This window comes from Pollachius pollachius (genome assembly GCF_949987615.1).
Source record: "Pollachius pollachius genome assembly, chromosome: 2".
NCBI classification, from domain to species: domain Eukaryota; kingdom Metazoa; phylum Chordata; class Actinopteri; order Gadiformes; family Gadidae; genus Pollachius; species Pollachius pollachius.
The window spans coordinates 28,655,069-28,675,214 of NC_136935.1; the positions used below are offsets into that span (position 1 = coordinate 28,655,069).

General features: G+C 47.7%; 1 protein-coding gene across 1 annotated transcript; it reads left to right on the top strand.

The window, feature by feature from the left end:
- Window positions 1-239: 239 nt before the first annotated feature.
- On the top strand, window positions 240-19,330 carry gpm6ab (glycoprotein M6Ab; the record flags this gene model as incomplete). The annotated part of the gene is made up of 7 exons (XM_079728834.1): window positions 240-276; window positions 9,019-9,211; window positions 10,681-10,837; window positions 11,172-11,325; window positions 11,459-11,535; window positions 12,131-12,196; window positions 19,178-19,330. 7 exons carry the CDS (start codon window positions 240-242, stop codon window positions 19,328-19,330), a joined length of 837 nt encoding a protein of 278 aa, XP_079584960.1.
- Between the last annotated feature and the right edge of the window lie 816 nt (window positions 19,331-20,146).

Genomic DNA, 20,146 nt, shown 5'->3' on the forward strand with positions numbered 1-20,146 from the left:
AGATAGAGGCAGGGAGGGAAGCAAGAGGAGGGGGACTTTCCTAAGCCGCCGTCATTTGCGCGTGGTTGTGTGTGTGGGGTGTGGGGGGGGGGGGGGGGGTGTGCACAATTCCGCGCACGGTCACCATCTTACACATACATGCACACACACACGTACACATACTGTGCTGAGCGGCAGCAAGGGGCTTTAAACGGCTTTTGAAAAACGAAAGGGAGACAAAAGGACTGTAACCTGCTACAATGGAGGACAACATGGATGATTCCCAGAGCCAGAAAGGTAAGAGGAAGGGCTGGAATTACTGCAATTAAAAAGAATCCTGCCATTTAACTTGCATTCCTTCATCTGGGGATTGTGTGGTGATGCATCCGTCTGCATGAGATATGATTTCTTTGTGTATGATGCAGAGAGTGAAGGGAGAGAGGACGGATGGGGGGAACAAGAAATATAAAAAATGTAAAGTGAAAATGCAGAACCCGTTTCAGCGTCTTTTAAACCACATGAATCCATTTTTTCCTGAATAAAATTGGAGCGTTCGGGCTCGTCTGTGGTCATTATCGCTGCATTGACTGCATGTGACAGAATTCAAAGCCTATTGATGTTTTTATTTGGTAATAGTATATTCTGGGGTGTATCTGATTTTGGACAACAGACCACGAAGGTGGGATAACCTAAAAAAATTGGACATGGTTATGGATGGAGGAGTAGGAGGGAGCACACATCAAATAGTCAGTGTTGTTTTGAAAATAGGGATTCATAAGATGAAGGGGAAAAGGGAGGTGGGAGTGGCAGGAGGGAGGGAGAAATGGAGGGAGGCAGAGAGGGTGGTCAGGGGAAGGAGGGGTGAAAGAAGAAAAAACATTAAATAATTATTTGGAAAGGTTTTTGGGTGGGGGTTTAGCCAAATCTGTGATTGATGCTTCCATTGGGCTACTCTTTGTTAGGCTCCATTGTTACCACTTCACGCTTGTCAGAATGCCTCTCCTCTTCTTTCCTCGCCTTTCTTCTCTCATTGCCTTCATTTTTTCTTGTTTTCTCTCTTACCATCTTTTATCTATCTCTTCTAATGTCCTGCTCTTTTTTCACGGTCTGAATTTCTCCGTCTCCATTGTTTTCTTTTTTAATTTGAACACACCCTCCTCTGCTGCTTCTCAGTCGTTTATCTCTGCATTACATCTCCATGTTGTTCTGTGCGTCTCTCCCACACCCTCCCCCCTTCGGTCCTCTCCCTCCATGTCTTCACCAGTCTGTGGAGATGGGGACACGGGAGGCTCTCCTCCCTGCCATCTCCAGCCTTACCGATGCCGTCCCTCGATGGCATCGGTACTCGATATTTCTTTGGTTCTTTCTCTTGTATTTTTTGAATCCATTAATTTCACTGCGTATTCCAACCGATCTTCGAAATATTGCTGTTTTAAATGGCATAGAATATGGGCGTGTCCCAAGGCTGGAACTGATATGTTCCCAAAAACAGACGCAATGCCAATTTTTTCACACCATGTGTGGAATGCTTTAACCAAAATGCGTTTTAAAATGAATAGTTTATTCCTTTACAGTGTATAAGCATTGTTTCCATGGGAACAAGTCTAGGCCCTAGATTTCTGTAATGCAATAGGTGGACTCAGGGATTTTTTTTCTGGAGGGAAACAGCTTGAGCCAATCAGAAGGCACACTTAGATATAGGGATGCTTATGGCAAACAGATTCTTTGTTTTGAACAAACGAATAACCCTTTTGATTGTTGTTAGCATGAACCTTTCCAGTTTCCATGTTAATTTGATTTAATATAAAAATTTATATTGGAACAGAATAGAATGGCATGTTACATATGCAAATTTGATGTTTTATCAGCTAGTGAGGTAATAAACAGGGAGATGCATTTGAAATTAAATGCATTCATGAGTCAAAGGAATGAATAGTATTGATCTGAGTGTACTATGAATGCAAAGTTGGAAATTGCGGTTGACGGTAATTACAATAGAGCAGGAAGGAAACTAAGAGCAAGAGTTTAGTCTACATGTTTAACTATCGCCTTTACTGACCTACTTTTTTTTGTTGGAGGTGGGGGGATAAAGAAAGCATGGAGTCATCACACACGATTTCAAGAAAGTGATTTTGGATACATGTATTAAGGCTAGCTTATAATAGTTATAATTAAGACAAACTAACCATTTACATTTTTTATTCTCCATTCTCTCTGCTTTAGACAATGTATACCTAAATTGAGAGACATAACTACAATTTAAAAATGAGGTTGCCATAAAAAAATCGATCCTACCTAAAAAAAAATGTTTGTTACATAAACCATCTAGCTGCCACCATCACAAAGCTAGCCAGCCTGTTGCAGCATTAACACCTTGCTCCGGAGATCCATCCCAATCTGGCTGCTTTATGGCCCTGACGGCCTTAGTCACCTGGTTTGTCCTAAACACACTGATGCATGGCCCTTTGCACTACTTCTCCTCTCTGCTTTCCATAACAACTGTGTATTTTGTTACTGACCACTAATAAAAAGCAACTTGGTGGAGAACGGAATAAATCAATACAAATGTAATTTCATGGCAAACCTATGGGGAGATGAGAGTGGATGAGAGAAGCACACATAAAAGCTAGGGTATGATGAAGTAGGAAAATAATGAGGCTGACAGTGAAAATCCATTCAACAAATATGCTTAATAAATTGTCAAGTAACCATAATTGTAAGAACAGAGTGAAATGTTAATGATAATGAATTATATAATTTGATAAAATCTATTTACCCCAGATTACTTGCAAATTGGTTAAAGTTGACATTGTTTAGTTAGATTATGCACTGAATGGAATTCTGCATAGCATTGCAAATGACATAACCCATTGAATATAAGTCATTGGTTTGGTTCTTAATAGAAAGATAGTTGTATTTCCATTTTAAATAGAGCAAGGGGGAGCTCAAATTGTCATCTATTTTCCATTTGAAATGGAGCAAGCGAGGAAGTTGACGTCAATGCATGAAAATTATCTCAGGATCAAACTTTTTATTTTGCTCCCCCTAACCAATTTGCAATGCTGGTCGTGTGTGGCTGCAAATACTACTTCAAAACCAAACCTCTAGTCAAAATAATCGGAAGACCTAACAACATACAGAGCAGCAGTAATGATCAATTGATCCTGCACCATCCGGCAGCTAAGGCCCAACTGGCCATTAGTTTTTCATTTAAGGAGCTTTATGTAACAAATTGGCAATACTAAATCATAAAATGACCATGGAATGTCATCAGAGATTTAGGAAACATGCTAAGTCGAAATTCTGGTTTTCTGACAACAATGTTTCAGCAGGTATGTCCTCCTTTAAAATGTTAGTTCCGGGTCGGGATGTTAGCTTTGTTTTGATTTATATGATTTACTATTCTCTGAGTACCCCAGGTTGCCAGATATGAAAGAAATTGGCCCACAAACATGTTAGGCTGCAGCCATGGAATCAAGCAAACAAAATTGATAAACCGAGGTTGTACTAGATTCTACCTGACCTAAAAAGGTTCGTCCTCCTTTAAGAAGCTCCCTAACCAAACGCTGTGCTTCAACACGGGTACATCTTGGAGTTGCTTTTGAAAGATCGTGACAGCTTATAGGCCAGAAGGACTTTGAGACAGACATGAGCTGGTTTATCATTTGAAAACAATCAATGAATTGCTAACTTATAGATAAGCTGATCATCTCAAATTGTAGGAGTCATTGTCACTTGTCAAAATAGGATAATTCTCATCTAAAAATATATTGATGCTCTCAGCTTGTGTTTGCAACATGGCAACCTGCGTAAGCTTTGAGTCTGTGGAGGGGGAACACCTCTCCAATATGTGGCTAATGGCTGTATGGTAAACATATATATATTGTTACATCTACCATCTTTAAAGTGTATTCAGCAATTTTATATAATTGTATTAGGATTACCCTCATGATTGTTAGCCTGATCTCAACCATACCGGACATGATTGATACATCGATTTGACTGTATTTACAAATTGGATTTTGCAGATGAAAATTACATATTTTGAAGTTCAAATTCTTATTTATATGTAGGGCACTTAGTATATTTACATATAGAAGCTATTATCCAAAACAATTTACAATTAGTAAATTTCCTCTCAGCATATAATGCTGAGAGGACACTGTGATTCCACCCTAACATTGACAAATTTTTCTGGATCATTCTGGGTTTAACAATGCCACTTTATCGTATGCGAATGTCATTGTCGATAGAGAAATTTGGTGTCCATTGGCGAGAGAAATTTGGTGTCCAGGCCCTGAAATCCATACCAAAACAATTTGTTTGTGGTTTTGTGTGTGTGTGTGTGTTTATGGGTGCGTGTGCAAACGTTAGAACATTTCACTAGAAACTCCCTAGACACACACATTAAGGCACTTAGTAAACACAGGTAGATTGCTACACATATGCTGTAATGGTAGCATGCTGTTTGTATGAGACTGTGGAGACACTTCAAATCACTGACTAATGAGACAGCATTCTCACCAAGCACTTGAGTAGAATGGGTTGGTGGGTGTTTGTGTGTGTGTTTGTGTGTGTGTGTGTGGGGGGGGGGGCATGTGTGTGTGTGTGGGCCATTTCAAAACTTGAAATCACAAAAACAAAATAGTTTATTTGACATATGATATTGCAGTTGAGGTATAAGATCCAAGGCTCATAATGAGCACCTCTCTAAAGAATGACTGCAAAACCATATGTTACGCATTCCAAAAAGGGTACAATAATTAACCATTAATTGTCATTATTTAGGTCAGTAATAAGCAACAGTCTAGTAAACTGATGGTCTAGTAATGATTTAGTAATGCTGTGCATGTTTAATCATTTACTAAGTAATTAATTTATAAACTAAATAATGGAGTTAACCCTCAATAATGTATAGAAAAACACCTTAGTTATCATGAACACCATTAGTAAATTATCATCAGACTATATGTTAACTGAGTTAATAGTTAGTTAATGCTTCTTACTGCATTCACTTATGTTAATTAATAGTCCATTTTTGTACCCTTATAGGAAAGTGTTACCAAAACATTTGTACTTTACATGTGGTGATCAAGCTGGTTTACCATACATGTTTTATTATGTATATATAACTGCAGTTAAAGCAAAAACGATGCAGAGACTACTAGCATATTATGTCAGAAGCATTGCCTGTTGTGTGGAACAGGAATAGTGCTGTTGGTGTGATCTACCTTAACACCACAGGGGGATGTTTACGATGGATAGTATGTCCCATGTAACAAGAATGAGGCACAAACAGCCCATCCCTCTGTGTCTTTGTCTTGATCCCGCCCCTCTCTTCCACTTCACTGCTTCTAGCCGTCCTTCTGCTACCCCCGCCCCCCCCCCCCCGTGATTCCCCTATTCTCTTTCGACCAATTATGTTCCCCTAACTTGCTCTGCCTCTGCTACCCTCCTCCCCCTCTCTCCCTCTTTCTCTCTCACTCTCTCTCTCTCTTAACCCTCCTCTCTCTCCCCCTCCCCTCCCCTCTCTCCCCCTCCCCTCCTCTCACTCCCTTTTTCTCTCACTCTCTCTCTCTCCCTCCCCTACTCTCTCCCCTCCCCTTCTCTCTGTTTCCCCCTCCCCTACTCTCTCTCTTCCCCTACCCTACTCTCTCTCTCCCCCTCCCCTTCTATCTCTCTCTCTCTCTCTCTCTCTGTCTCTCTCTCTCTCTCTCTGTGTGTCTCTCTCTCTCTAATCTCCTCATCGAATATCTCTCCATCTGTCGCAGCCGTGTCAAACAGGAGGCTCCCTGGGGATACACCTGACCCAGCGAGACACGCAGACAGACATACTGACAGAAGGACAGACAGACAGACGGATTAAAAGACAGATAGACAGGCACAGAGTCCTTCCGTAATGATCCATGGGTTCAGATCATTAGGGAGGAACCTGAATTGGCAGAATAAAGGCGTCTAGCTCAGAGTCGAAAACAATGTACACATTTTATTTTCAATGGAGCAACCAAAACACATTAACAGTGCATTTTATAGTTGAACCCCCATAAACATCACTAGTGTTTGCCAAACCAAAAAAACAATCACAGATCCAAAGAATCCAAATAAGGGGGATAGCTTTGATCAGCTGTGATTTCAGCTGATCGCTGCACTTAATCACAGAATATTGTGCGGGGGCAGCACTGCATACACACAATATAGAGAGTACGACACAAAGCTAGGAACAGATAAGTGTTCTCTCACTCTCTCTCTCTCTACTGCATAGTATACAGTGAGTGTGTGTGTTTGTGTGTGTGTGTGCATGTGTGTGTGTGTGTGTGTCTCAACACGGTGCTCAGGTTTAATTGACCAGCCTTGTTGTCATGCCAACCACGGGTGTGGTGGGAGCTCACTGACCCACTTTGCCTGTAGCGTTGTCATGACAACAAGCGGGGCTACGTCAAGACCTACAGCTACACTCCAACACGTTCATGAAAATTGTGGTTTTCATACACACCTCCACTGAGCATTTACTATTTATGCACCTGAAGATGTAGATGTCTCTTGTGCACGCACGCACGCACATACACATACAAACACACACACACAAACACACATGGAATAACTGCGTATTCCTTCTATGTTGTGTCAGTGAAATGTGCATATTCTGTTGATGTCTGTGTCTGTGGGTATGTGTGTGTGTGTGTGTGTGTGTGTGTGTGTGTGTGTGTGTGTGTGTGTATGTATGTCTGTGTGTGTCCGTCCGTGTCTGTCTGTCTGTGCATGTGTGCATGCAACCTGAATAAAGTTGCACTGTTTCTTCTTAGTATGCATATGTATCCATATTTTGGCTTTAAATGCAGAAAACCCCAAGTGACCTAGTAATCAGTATGCAGAGTTTGTGTGTGTGTGTGTTTGTGTGTGTGTGTGTGTGTGCGTGTGTGTGTGTGTAAGTGTGTGTGTGTGTGTGTGTGTGTGTGTATGTGTGTGTGTGTGTGTGTGTGTGTGTGTGTGTGTGTGTGTGTGTGTGCATATGTGTGAGTGTAAGTGTGTGTGTGTGTGTGTGTGTGTGTGTGTGTGTGTGTATGTGTGTGTGTGTGTGTACGTGCATTTATGTGTGTGTTTGTGTTTGTGCATGTTTGTTTACCTGCTGTGGTTCTAACATGATGAACGTTTTGAAACTAGCATACCCAGTGCCATCAATGGGTGTTAATTGCCATTAGAGCTCTGATGTCGCATTAAGACATATCATAGCATGATGTACAGATGCAAGGCCCACCATCTAGAATCATAGCAAAAACAGTGAAGAGGACATGTTGCTATCTCAGAGCTCATGTTCCATGCATTACTCTGCTTTTAGAAACCTTTTTCTTTATGCATACATTTATTTATCATATGTGGTGAAAGGACTATACTACAAAGGGCTACTTTCTCTGAAACATTATTTTTACTTCATCACTTCATTGTTTGGATTATTTTAGCGCTATCTCCATTTGGTTCACACAGACAGACAACACAATGTACAGCCATGTTTCGTTTCATTTAGTGTATTCTGGGTGCTGTCAAGCTCGACATTGTCACTGTTCCCCAACAAAACAGTGCAGAGAAAGTGAAGAATGTTGTTATGACCTTAACCCTACAACGCATTGGTTTTGACCTAATCCATCTAAATATTTATTTTATCTTAATGATACCAAGACACCCACACACACACAAACAGATTGTCAAACACACACACAAACACACACACAAACACACACACACACACACACACACACACACACACACACACACACACCAGTACCACCAAAACCACCAGCACCATCCCCATCCCTGAGGATCAACGCCTGCACTCCTCAGGCGTTGATCCTCAGGGAATGTGTGAGAGAGAGAGAGAGAGAGAGAGAGAGAGAGAGACAGAGAGAGGGAGGGAGAGAGAGAGACAGAGAGACAGAGAGAGGGAGAGAGAGGGAAAGTGAGAGAGAGAGGGAGATGAGGAGAGAGAGCATATGGAGGACCAGAGGAGGAGACTCATCACATATTATTTTTAACCATAATGCGGAGGAGAGCCATTGTGTTTTAGCAAGCACAGATGAAAGTGTACCGGGGCAACAGCAGCTGCTGATAGGTCAACTAGAAAGATGAATGACAAATTACATATTCTATTGGTAGGATTTGTACAGGATTTCTCTTGTTGTGGAATCGTGTCTTCAGATTTCATGTTTTCCTTATTATGAAAAATATGGGGGAAAAGAATGAACCTTTAAACCAAATAATCCTGATAATATTGGAGCAAGAACAAATAGGTTTTAGAGACATTAACAATCTACCCATGTAGTCATTTTAATAGGATCATCAGACTTGAACGAGTTCTAATAGAATAGTGTTCAAACCCAATTGGGAATAAAGGTCACAAAGGTAAAATGTGAAAAATAAAGGTGGGAAACATACTTTCCTTTCGTAATACCATAAACTTTTTCCCATCTAACCTCTCATTGAAACTCCATCTGAATCGTAAATGACCAATAAATAAAATACATACATCCCCTGACAGAATCATATTATATATCTATCCATCTACATAATTGTATGTATGTTTGTATGTATGGATGTACGTAATGCATGTATGTATGTATGTATAAATGTATATGTATGTATGTATGCATGTATGTATATCTTGATGAATGTGTATGTATGTATGTATGTATGTATGTATGTATGTATGTATGTATGTATGTATGTATGTATGTATCTATCTATCTGTCTATCTGTCTATCTATCTATCTATCTATCTATCTATCTATCTATCTTTCTAATTGGCAATAGCACTCATCACCATCAATTTGGTTTTAATTGTCCTAATACTTGTAAACTAGCATAAAGGACTGGAGACAATACAGAAACATCTCAGGTCTTAAAGGATGTTCTCCACATAGCGGAAGGCTGCCCTGGAGAACTCTTCTATGCAGAGCGTCACCACTGTCACTCCACTCCACTCTTCCACCAATGACCTGTTGTTTCAGGACAGTGATCTGACGGCGTGTTTGTGCCCCTGTCCTCCAGGCTGTAAGGAGTGCTGTGAGCGCTGTGTGGGCAGCCTGCCCTGGGCCTCCCTCATCGCCACCATCCTGCTCTACATGGGCGTGGCCTTGTTCTGCGGCTGTGGCCACGAGGCTCTGAGCGGCACCGTGGGCATCCTCCAGAACTACTTTGAGCTCATCAAGAACCCCGGCGAGCTGCTGGACGTCTTCACCATGTAAGTGACTGTTGGCAGAGGACAGCGCGCCACACCGCCATGACGCTCGCTGCTGGGCCTCCACCCCCCAGTCTCTCTGGGGGAGCTTCCGTTGCACAAGCGAGCCTGGATGAGGACCTAACAATTGTGTCCGGCCAATCACAAGTCAGGGGTGGTGCAGTAGTTGTGATTGAGCCGGTTGGTCTGGATGGACCACTGTCAGCGACCACAAATCAGAATGCAAAAGGAAGTGAATGAGCCAGACTAGTCTGTTTATTTAAATATATACTCTATTGGCAATACACATCATGGTTTCCCCTTGAAGAAACCATACAATTGTTATTGGAAATATTGATCCAATAATATGACTTTGGGTTATTTTATTAACCATATTTGGTTCAAATAGGTTTCAATTTTATTAACAGCACAATGTTTGAACTAATAGTTCAGGGTTGAGCTAGCTGAGTCATCCTTTGGAGTACTTTTATCAATAGCAAATATAAATGCTTAACTTGAAAACACAGGGGAGACTTTAGGAGCCTGACATCTATTGGCTGTAAGAAAAGAGTGAAAGCACAAGGTGTAAATTGCAATGATAAGGAAATAAGACTTTAAACATTAACTCACATGCATGTTTTGCATTGCATGTGATTTTGTGTTCCCTGTGTGTTCTGGCTTGGACCAAAAACAAGGATTTAAGACTCTCCAGGCCACACCTGCTCACCAGTAACGGATCCAGGAAAGTGGCAGAGAAAGAGGGAGAGAGAGAGAGATGGGGGGGGGGGGAGAGGGAGAGGGAGAGGGAAGGATAAAGCCTTCAAAAAGCAATTCTTGGCAACCCTTAAAATGATGCAAATGTGTGTTTATTTATAACCAACAAAGGCATGTTCACACCATATTTGTGAACAAAAAAGGTGATTCCTGTGCTGCCTAGTGAAGTAGGCATGCGTCCCAAGAGCTGCCTGAACGCATCATGTAACCTGCTGACACGTGATGGAAACTGTGGTCCTTTGCAGGGAGGGGGAACTTATGGCTCTGTTCCGTTCCAAGATCTGTTCCCGAATGGCTCAAAATACCTTGTTTAATCAGATAAAATGCGAGGCAGGGAATGCACGACACATCACTAACATCAAACATTGATCACGCAATAATTTTTAATTCCTATTGGATTTGTCCTTTCCAGAGAGCTGGAAACAAGTGGTTACAGCGCCATACTTTTAGTAAAACAGTGAAATATTGTTCAGCCCTATCTGACATGTCAATATGTGTATCATCAAATATTATTAAAACAAATATTGCCATATGACTCAATACCTATCATTTAAAAAAGAGGTCTAAACATGCGTCCACAACACCTTAAAGCTTTCGTTGACCTCTTTGCTTACGTGTGTGTGTGTGTGCGTGTGTGTGTATGTGTGTGCGTGCGTGTGTGTGTGTCTGTGTGTGTGTGTGCGTGCGTGTGTATGTGTGTGTGTGTGTTCTCTCCACAGCATCGACATCCTGAAGTACATCATCTATGGCCTGGCAGGAGGGTTCTTCCTGTTCGGGGTACTGCTGTTGGTGGAGGGATTCTTCACCACCGGGGCCATCAGGGACCTGTATGGGGAGTTCAAGATCACTGCATGTGGACGCTGTCTCACCGCCTTCGTAAGATTCTCTTTGGTTGACTCTCATCTCAGTGCAGAACCCTCAATGTGTCAATGAATGACAAACATGAATAAACATGAATTTGAAATTAATACAACTGTATAATCCATGCATATGAAACTCCCTCGAAACTTGAAGTTGACTCAAATATCAAATTATATTAAACAATACCAAAGCAACACATAGACAAGGATAGTATTGTTTTACACGTGTAGGATTGTTTTCATAGTTACGCCTGAGTTTAAGTATTACCTTCTGTAGTTCCCTTCTTATCAGCCTCTTATCTCTACGTCCACTCATCATCTCAACCCAACGGTTCTTTCCTCCTACACAGCTGATGTTCCTGGCCTACCTGTTCTTCCTGGTGTGGATTGGGGTGACAGCCTTCACCGGCCTGCCTGTCTTCATGTACTTCAACATCTGGTCCATGTGTCAAAACGCAAGCCTGGTGGACGGAGCCAACCTCTGCCTGGACCTGAGACAATTTGGTAAAAGGGGCTTTGTGTGTACGTGTATGTGTGCGTGTGTGTGCGTGTGTGTGCGTGTGCGTGTGTGTGTGTGTGTGTGTGTGTACGTGTGTGTGTGCGTGTGATGCTTATGTAGTTGTGGATATTGTTACAGGAGTGGTCTCCATCTCGGAGGAGAGGAAGGTGTGCACAGGATCTGAGAAGTTCTTCAGGATGTGTGAATCCAACGAGGTGAGGGGAAAGAGAGAGAGAAAGAGAGAGAAAGAGAGAGACTGAGAGAGAGAGAGAGAGAGAGAGAGAGAGAGAGAGAGAGAGAGAGAGAGAGAGAGAGAGAGAGAGAGAGAGAGAGAGAACTTTTTAAATAGTCTAGCATCTCCTTTAAACAGGTGATACTAGACTTTTAGACACTAAACACAATAGACACTCTAAGTATTAAACCTTTGAATTTTCATATATTTAGTATTTAATATTCTACTATTTGATATGCATATATTTTGTATTCAATGTTTTATATTTGGATCTCCTAATTTTTTACCTGCTTTGGCATTGTAGACATTTGTTTCCCATGCCAATAAAGCTTTTCTTAATTTAATTGAAATTGAGAGAGAGAGGAGGTGTGAGTATCAGAGGAGATGTTTTGGAACATTTGATGTTGCTTGTAATACTACTGAATGTGTGATAATTATTTAGTTTTTTGCGGTTTGACCATATTTTACATTCAAAATGCACATATCCCAAAGATTATCCCTCTCCTACCTCAAAATAAGTACAAATACAGATGAATACCAATGATAGCAGGCACTGAGCCCTCTCCCTATGCCCTCAGCTGGACCTGACCTTCCATCTGTTTGTCTGCGCGCTGGCTGGAGCAGGAGCCGCGGCCATCGCCATGGTGAGGACCTCGTCTGTACCTCTGTAAAGATCGCATGATGACTCCTTAGCCAGTTGAACAAACGGATCGATTGTGTTTTAAAAGGCATCAGAGAAAGAGTCATAAAGATAGATAGAGATAGGGACATCAAGTAGCCAAGAAGTGAAACGCCTTTTTCACCAGTTTCCATGGAAACAAAGGAGTTGAGAAATGGAGTATTTCAGCCGGTGATTCTGTGCCAGCATCCAATCATACATTCTTCATTTCAAGATTTTAAATATATCGTTATATTAGGTACAAATATTCAAGATTCAAGAAACTTTATTTATCCCCAGGGGGCAATTAAAGGAAATATGTTAATATGCTGTTGACTAATTGTGTGAAGTGGCACACACAAATCTTAAATAGGTTTCAGAATAAATGGTTATTTACATTTTATTCTGAAATGGGATTTTATTCTCAAAATCGTATTCCTGATACCCAAGTGGCCATTTGTAAGGTGTGTTTCAAAGAGTCAAGAACTACATCTATTGATATGAATTTATTTCTAATTAGGATGGCGGATGGCTATGCTGTTTGATCAGTCAATGGTTATTCCAGTGAATAATATTTCTAATCGTTTACTCATATTGTCACTTATCTGTTACTTACTACCTTCTTCGTTTACTAATTTTGTAATTTAGCTGAAATGATTATAGTGTACACACCAGTGGTAGAAACTAAGCCACTCACATTTTCCGAACCGGTAGATTTTCTTGCTAAATCAGACCTTTAAAGCCTTTCAATGAGCTCCCCCATTCATCCCTGAATCAAAGGACCAGTCATAAGTGCAGTGAAGAAAGGAGCTTTAGATTTACTGGGGCAGATATAATAGCTTGGATTCCAGTTTTCAACGTTAGCAGAGATCCTGCGACCTGCTAAGGAACTGAGACAGTGATGAGGCCTGACCGGTTTACTGGATGGAGACCAAAGAAGAACAAAACACACAGAGACTGGAACAAAGTCAGGAATCATAGAAGATGATTAGGAACTGCCTAAGGGACAGGGGCATATATATAGGTCTATATATATGCATATATATATACGAGAAGATGTGGATTTATTTCAAGAGGACATCATTCTAATATATATATATATTGTGGCACCCCTGTGCCCCGAATGTCAATGCCCGGTAGGAACCACACAGGAGTCGAGGTTTACAGCCGCAGTCGGCGTTTATTCTGAGGACGTGCGACACTCTAAGAGTAAATATGGCTGAGCTAGGGTCTCCGCGAGCCTCGTAGTCTCTGGCGTACTCGTGTCGTTCTTGTCTCCGTTCTCCCCGTGTCGGTCCCCCGCTCCCCTTTTTGGGGTCTCTGTCCACGTGTCCTCCCACTGGCCAGGTGTCCCTCATCCGGCTGATTGGGTGGGGGGTTGTGCTGCTCTCTGTCGCCGGCTGGTGGATGGCGGTGGTATACGCCCTCCACCACGAACCCCCGGACCCTCCCGGTGGGGGTCGGGATGCCACACTCCTTCACCGCTTGATGAAGCCCCCGGTCGGCTGGGTCCCAACCCAGGCAGGCATCCCGGCGTGACAGGGCATCGGCGTTGGTGTGCTCCTTGCCCGGTCGGTGGTCCACCTTGAAGTGGAAGTCCTGGAGGGCCAAGAACCACCTCGTTACCCGGGCATTGGTGTCCTTGGCGCTGGCCATCCATTTCAGGGGGGCGTGGTCGGTGACCAGGGTAAACTCCCGACCTATCAGGTAGTACCGGAACTTACCCACGGTCCACTTGATGGCCAGGGCCTCTTTCTCCACCGTGGAGTAGTTCCTCTCATTGGGCAGGAGTTTCCGGCTGATGTAGGTGATTGGGTGCTCGTCTCCGGCCCGGACCTGGGACAGCACTCCCCCCAGCCCTACTTCCGAAGCGTCTGTGTGCACAATGAGGGGGAGAGAAAAGTCAGGGGTTATGAGCACCGGCTCCGAGCATAGGGCTTCGCGGAGGGTTCCGAAGGCCTTCTCGGCCGCCTCGGACCACCGGACTCGGTCGGGCAAGGCCTTCCGGGTCAGGTCATTGAGGGGGCTGGCCAGCGTGGCGAAGCCGGGTATGAATCGCTGGTAATACCCTACCAGCCCGAGGAACGACTTCACCTGTTTTTTCGAGGTGGGGCGGGGCCAGTCCCGGATGGCGGCCACCTTGCTCTCCTGCGGCCGTACGTTTCCCCGCCCTACCCGGTACCCCAGGTAGGCCGTCTCCTCCAGCCCGAGGCGGCACTTGGCCGGGTTGGCGGTTAGACCGGCCCTCCGTAGCTCCCCCAACACGGCCCGCAGCTGCCGGAGGTGGATGTCCCAGCTGTCGCTGTGGATGATTATGTCATCGATGTATGCGGCGGCGTAGGCCCGGTGAGGCCGTAGGAGCTGGTCCATCATCCTCTGGAACGTGGCCGGGGCCCCGTGGACGCCGAAGGGGAGGACGGTGTACTGGTACAGGCCCCCCGGGGTCGCGAACGCCGTCTTCTCCCGGGCGGTCCGGGTCAGCGGCACCTGCCAGTACCCCTTGGTTAGGTCCAGGGTCGTGAGGTATCTGGCGGGCCCGAGGCGCTCGATTAGCTCGTCCACCCTGGGCATGGGATAGGCGTCGAACTCTGAGGCCTCGTTCAGCCTCCGGAAGTCGTTGCAGAACCTGACCGTCCCGTCAGGTTTGGGCACGAGGATGACTGGGCTGGACCAGGCGCTGCGTGACTCCTCGATGACTCGGAGCTGGAGCATTCGTCCCACCTCCTCCTGGATGGCCTCCCGCCGGGCTTCTGGGATCCTGTAGGGGGGAACTCTCACCGTTACCCCTGGTGCCGTTCGGATATCGTGGTGGGTGACCGTTGTTCTCCCTGGGACCTCCGAGAAAACGTCCTGGTGCTGCAACACTATCTCCTCGAGGTCCTGCTTCTGGGCCGGGCTGAGGTCCTCTCCTACCGGAACCACCGGGAATTGGCCTCGGGCCGCCAGCGCCGGGGGTGCCGGGTCTGGCGGATCCACTCCCCCCCTCCACTGCTTCAGGATGTTGATGTGGTACAGCTGGGTGGGCTTGCGTCTCCCGGGCTGTCGTACCCGGTAGTTCACCTCCCCCACTCGTTCGACCACCTCGTATGGCCCCTGCCATTTGGCCAGGAATTTGCATTCCGCCGTGGGGACCAGGACCAGCACCAGGTCTCCGGGGCGGAAGGTCCGCAGCTGGGCCCCCCTGTTGTAGACCCTCGCCTGGGCCTGCTGTGCTCGCCGTAGGTGGTCCCGCACGATGGGCCACACTCTGGCCATGCGGTCCCTCACCTGCTCTACGTGGTCCAGCGTGGTGCGGTGGGGGGACGGCTGGCTCTCCCAGGCCTCCTTGGCCAGGTCCAGGATTCCCCGGGGTCTCCTCCCGTACAGCAGCTCGAACGGGGAGAAACCGGTGGAGGCCTGGGGTACCTCCCGTACGGCGAACAGGACATGGGGCAGCAGCTGGTCCCAGTTCTTCCCGTCGGCATCCATGGCCTTTCTCAGCATCTGTTTCAGCGTTTTGTTGAAACGCTCCACGAGGCCGTCCGTCTGTGGGTGGTACACGGAGGTCCGGAGCTGCTTGACCTGGAGTAGGCTAAGCAGTTCCTTAAACACCCGGGACATAAAGCACGATCCCTGGTCGGTCAGGACCTCCCTGGCTATCCCCACCCGGCTAAACAGAAGCATGAGCTCCTTGGCTACCGCCTTGGCTGTGGCCGCGCGAAGGGGTAGGGCTTCGGGGTACCTGGTGGCGTAGTCCACCAGCACTAGGATGTACCGGTGTCCCCGGCTGGTTTTGGGGAGGGGCCCCACGATGTCGAGGGCTATCCGGTCGAACGGGGTTTCTATAAGGGGCATGGGAATCAGGGGGTTTCTGGCCGTGGCTCGAGGGGCTGCCCGCTGACACTCGGGACACGCCTGGCAGTGCTGCTCTACATCCCTTTTTACCCCTGGCCAGTAGAACCTCGCTAAAACCCGGTCCCGGGTTTTGTCCATGCCCAAGTGGGCTCCCAGGAGGTGTGTGTGGGCCATAAAGAGCACCTTGCTGACATACGGTCGCGGGACCACTAGTTGTTCCCTCACCCCGCCCTCTCCCGCCACTACTCTGTATAGCAGTCCCCCCCTGGTGCTGAAGTGTGGGTGTGGTGGTTGACTCACCGAGTCCCGCGCCTGTCCGTCGTGGGCCAAGACGTGGCTCCAGGCGTGTTTCAGCGCCTCGTCTCGGAGCTGGGCCGTGGCGAACTGGCCGGGGCGGGTCGAGCCTTCCCCCCCTTCCGGCAGGAAGTCCGAGAACTCGGTGAGGGGGGAACTCTCCGGCGCCTCCGGGGGGTCCGTTCGGGAGGGGGCCGGGAGGGTTTCCGGGGGGCCGGCGGGGTCCGGCGTCCCAGCGCCGGTGGGTCCTCCCGCCGCTCGGATCGGGGACCCCGGTGGGGAGGGCCCGTTCCCCGCCGAGTCCTGGTCTTCCTCCGTTCGCCCTCCGTGGGAGGACGGGAGCCTGGTAGCCCCGTAGGCCTGTCGCGCCCCCTTCAGCCCTCTGCGTGGTGGTTCTCTCCGGCTCCGGCGTTCTCGCGCGGGGTCCCATAGCCGGTGGAAGATCGGGCAGTCCCTCCCGATCAGCAGCGGTACCGGGAGGTGGGGTACGATCCCGGCCCGCGTCGTGAACGTCCCGTGCGGGGTCCGTATGACGACGTGGCAGGTCTCGTACGTCCGGGTGTCCCCGTGCACGCAGGCCACCTCCATGGGGGCCCCTTCCTTCCCGCCCGCCAAGTCGGGGCGGAGGAGAGTGACCACGCTCCCGGTGTCCACGAGGGCCTGCGTGTCCCGGTTCATCACCCGCGCCGGTATGGTCGGGCTCCCTGTCGTCCCCTGCGCCCAACAGGTCGCCAGCATGCAGGGCCGGTTCGCCCCCGGATCCGCGTCGGCCGACGGCATCGACACATCTCGGTTCCCCGGGCAGTCGCGAGCGAGGTGGCCGGGTTGGCCGCACCCGTAGCAGCGCCTCCACTCGCTCCTCTCCTGTCTCCAGCTCGGCGGGTCGGGGATGTGTCTCGCGGCCCCAGCCGCGGGTCCTCGCGGGTCCCGGCGGGTCTCGGCGCGTCGTGGGGTGGTCCAGGTTCGGGCGCTCTGTTGGGCCACCTGCCAGTTCTCCAGTCGCCGGACCAGGTCGTCGACGGTGTCGGGGTGGTGGTGGGCCATCATCTGTCGCGCGTCCGGCGGGAGTCGGCGGAGCGTGTGGTCTATGATCACCCGATCGATGGGGCTGGGCCCTTCCCCCGCCGTCAGCCACCGCTTCACCAGCCGAGTGAGCTGGGCGATCTGTGTTCGGACGGCGCCCCGGTCGTCGAGCCGCCAGTCGGCGACACGTTGTGCGCGGGCCGCGAGGTTGTGGCCGTAGTAGGCCAAGATCGCCTGTTTGAGGGTCGAATACTGCCGGGCGGCCTCCGCCGGTAGGTCCTGGCTCGCCTGCTGGGCGGGCCCGGTGAGGAACGGGGCCAAGATATGGGCCCACTGCTCCTCCGGCCAGCTTTCCCTCTGGGCGGTCCGCTCGAACATCTCGAGGTAGGCCTCCACGTCGTCGTCGGGGCCCAGCCTCGAGAGCCGGCTGGTCGGGGCGGTGGTCGAGGCGGCGGCCGCGGCCGCGGTTGCATCGGCGGTCGCGGCGGACTGCTGGGTGAGCCGTAGTACGGCCTCGCGGAGCAGGGCTAGGCTCTCCGCGGTCTCCCGCTGCTGCTGCTGGGCGAACGTCGCCGCACTCTCCTCCGGGTGCTGCATGTCGGCTGAGGGGGGTTGTAGCGGGGGTCGTCAGGTTGCCTGCGTTCTCCACCATATGTGGCACCCCTGTGCCCCGAATGTCAATGCCCGGTAGGAACCACACAGGAGTCGAGGTTTACAGCCGCAGTCGGCGTTTATTCTGAGGACGTGCGACACTCTAAGAGTAAATATGGCTGAGCTAGGGTCTCCGCGAGCCTCGTAGTCTCTGGCGTACTCGTGTCGTTCTTGTCTCCGTTCTCCCCGTGTCGGTCCCCCGCTCCCCTTTTTGGGGTCTCTGTCCACGTGTCCTCCCACTGGCCAGGTGTCCCTCATCCGGCTGATTGGGTGGGGGGTTGTGCTGCTCTCTGTCGCCGGCTGGTGGATGGCGGTGGTATACGCCCTCCACCACGAACCCCCGGACCCTCCCGGTGGGGGTCGGGATGCCACAATATATATTACTCATATTGTCACTTGACGTCATATAATAAAAAATAACATCTCCCGTCACATTTCCCTCTGCTGGGGATGTAAGGTATTATTTTATCCTTATTTTAAATTGCCATACCAAATACACACCATATAATCTACTATAATTAGTCACACCTAATGCTAGAGTGACCGTGCTGTCTAAGATGAATAAATAGATAATAATAATAATAATAATAATAATAATAATAATAATAATAATAATAATAATAATAATTATAATAAAGATGATAATAATACTTTCAATAAAAATAATTGTATTATAATAATGCTTATCGATATAAGTATTATTGGAATAATAATTAAAATAATACAAATAATGAAAACAACAATATGAAGCCTGAGAATCACAAAAGTTGAGCTAGTCTCACTCCCCTCATCAACTACATCTGTTTCCATTTTTGATGTGAGTAAGTTACCAGAGATCACTGTTAACCAAGACGTGTGTCTGTGTGTGTGTGTGTGTGTGTGTGTGTGTGTGTGTGTGTGTGTGTGTGTGTGTGTGCGCGCGCGTGTATATGTGTGTGTGTGTGTGTGTGTGTGTGTGTGTGTGTGTGTGTGTGTGTGTAGTTCTATCAACTCCTACAAAAATGGCTCAAAATGGCTGAATGCTACTCATCGGCCAGAGCCTTATTATTTCAGTACGAGTTGGAATGGAATGGCACCTCAGAGTCGTTAACATCATCACTAAGACACGTCAATACACAGATTCCTTCCCCACGCTGACGTGGTGGCCCCTTTGCGCCCCCTACAGGTCCACTTCCTCATGGCGCTGGCGGCTAACTGGGGCTACCTGAAGGATGCCAGCAGGATGCAGAAGTACGAGGACATCAAGTCCAAGGAAGAGCAGGAGCTGCATGACATCCACTCCACGCGCTCGAAGGAGCGCCTCAATGCCTACACATAAACAGGGGAGGATCGATGACGCCTGCACACATGGGATGGCAGACATACAAGCACGATGACCGACACACACACGCACACACAAACACACACACACACACACACACACACACACACACACACACACACACATGCATACTGAAGCAGAGCCAAGATCGGATCACAAACATAACACATAATCTACACATAATCTAATCTACACAAAAGTACACAAAAATACACAAAGATATATTAAGCACACAATGCACACAAACAACCTCACTGCCTACACATATACAAACGATCTCTCTCTTACAAACACACACACACACACACACATGCACTTCCACATACATAGATGTGATTGAATTATTGGTGTTGTGTGGTCGTGGGGTGGGCAGTGTTCTGTAGTGGTGTCATGCTGTGCTGTGTAGTTTCGCCACATTCCAACCAACAGGTGTTACGATGAAAAGTTGTTCCCCAGGGAAAATCTGTAACGTCCACCTTCACACACGTTCTATTCACGCCTCCTCTCCTAATCCCCCCTCCCACACTTCCTCACCACCTCTCCCAATTTTTGTGCTCTGAACTTTCACAATCCATTGATCCTGTTGACCTTTGGTTGCCCCCCCGCCCCCCACCCCCTCCACACACACACACACAGTCAGTCATCCCTTCATCGCCCCGACCTCTCCTTTGTACAGACATGATTGTGAATCCTCCAAAACAAAGCACATCTCAGTAGCACAAAAAGTCAGCGTCTGTATACATGCAAACCTCTTTTCCGCCATTGACATGATCATTTTGGTTTGGTCATCTGTGTGTGGCTGTGTGTGTGTGT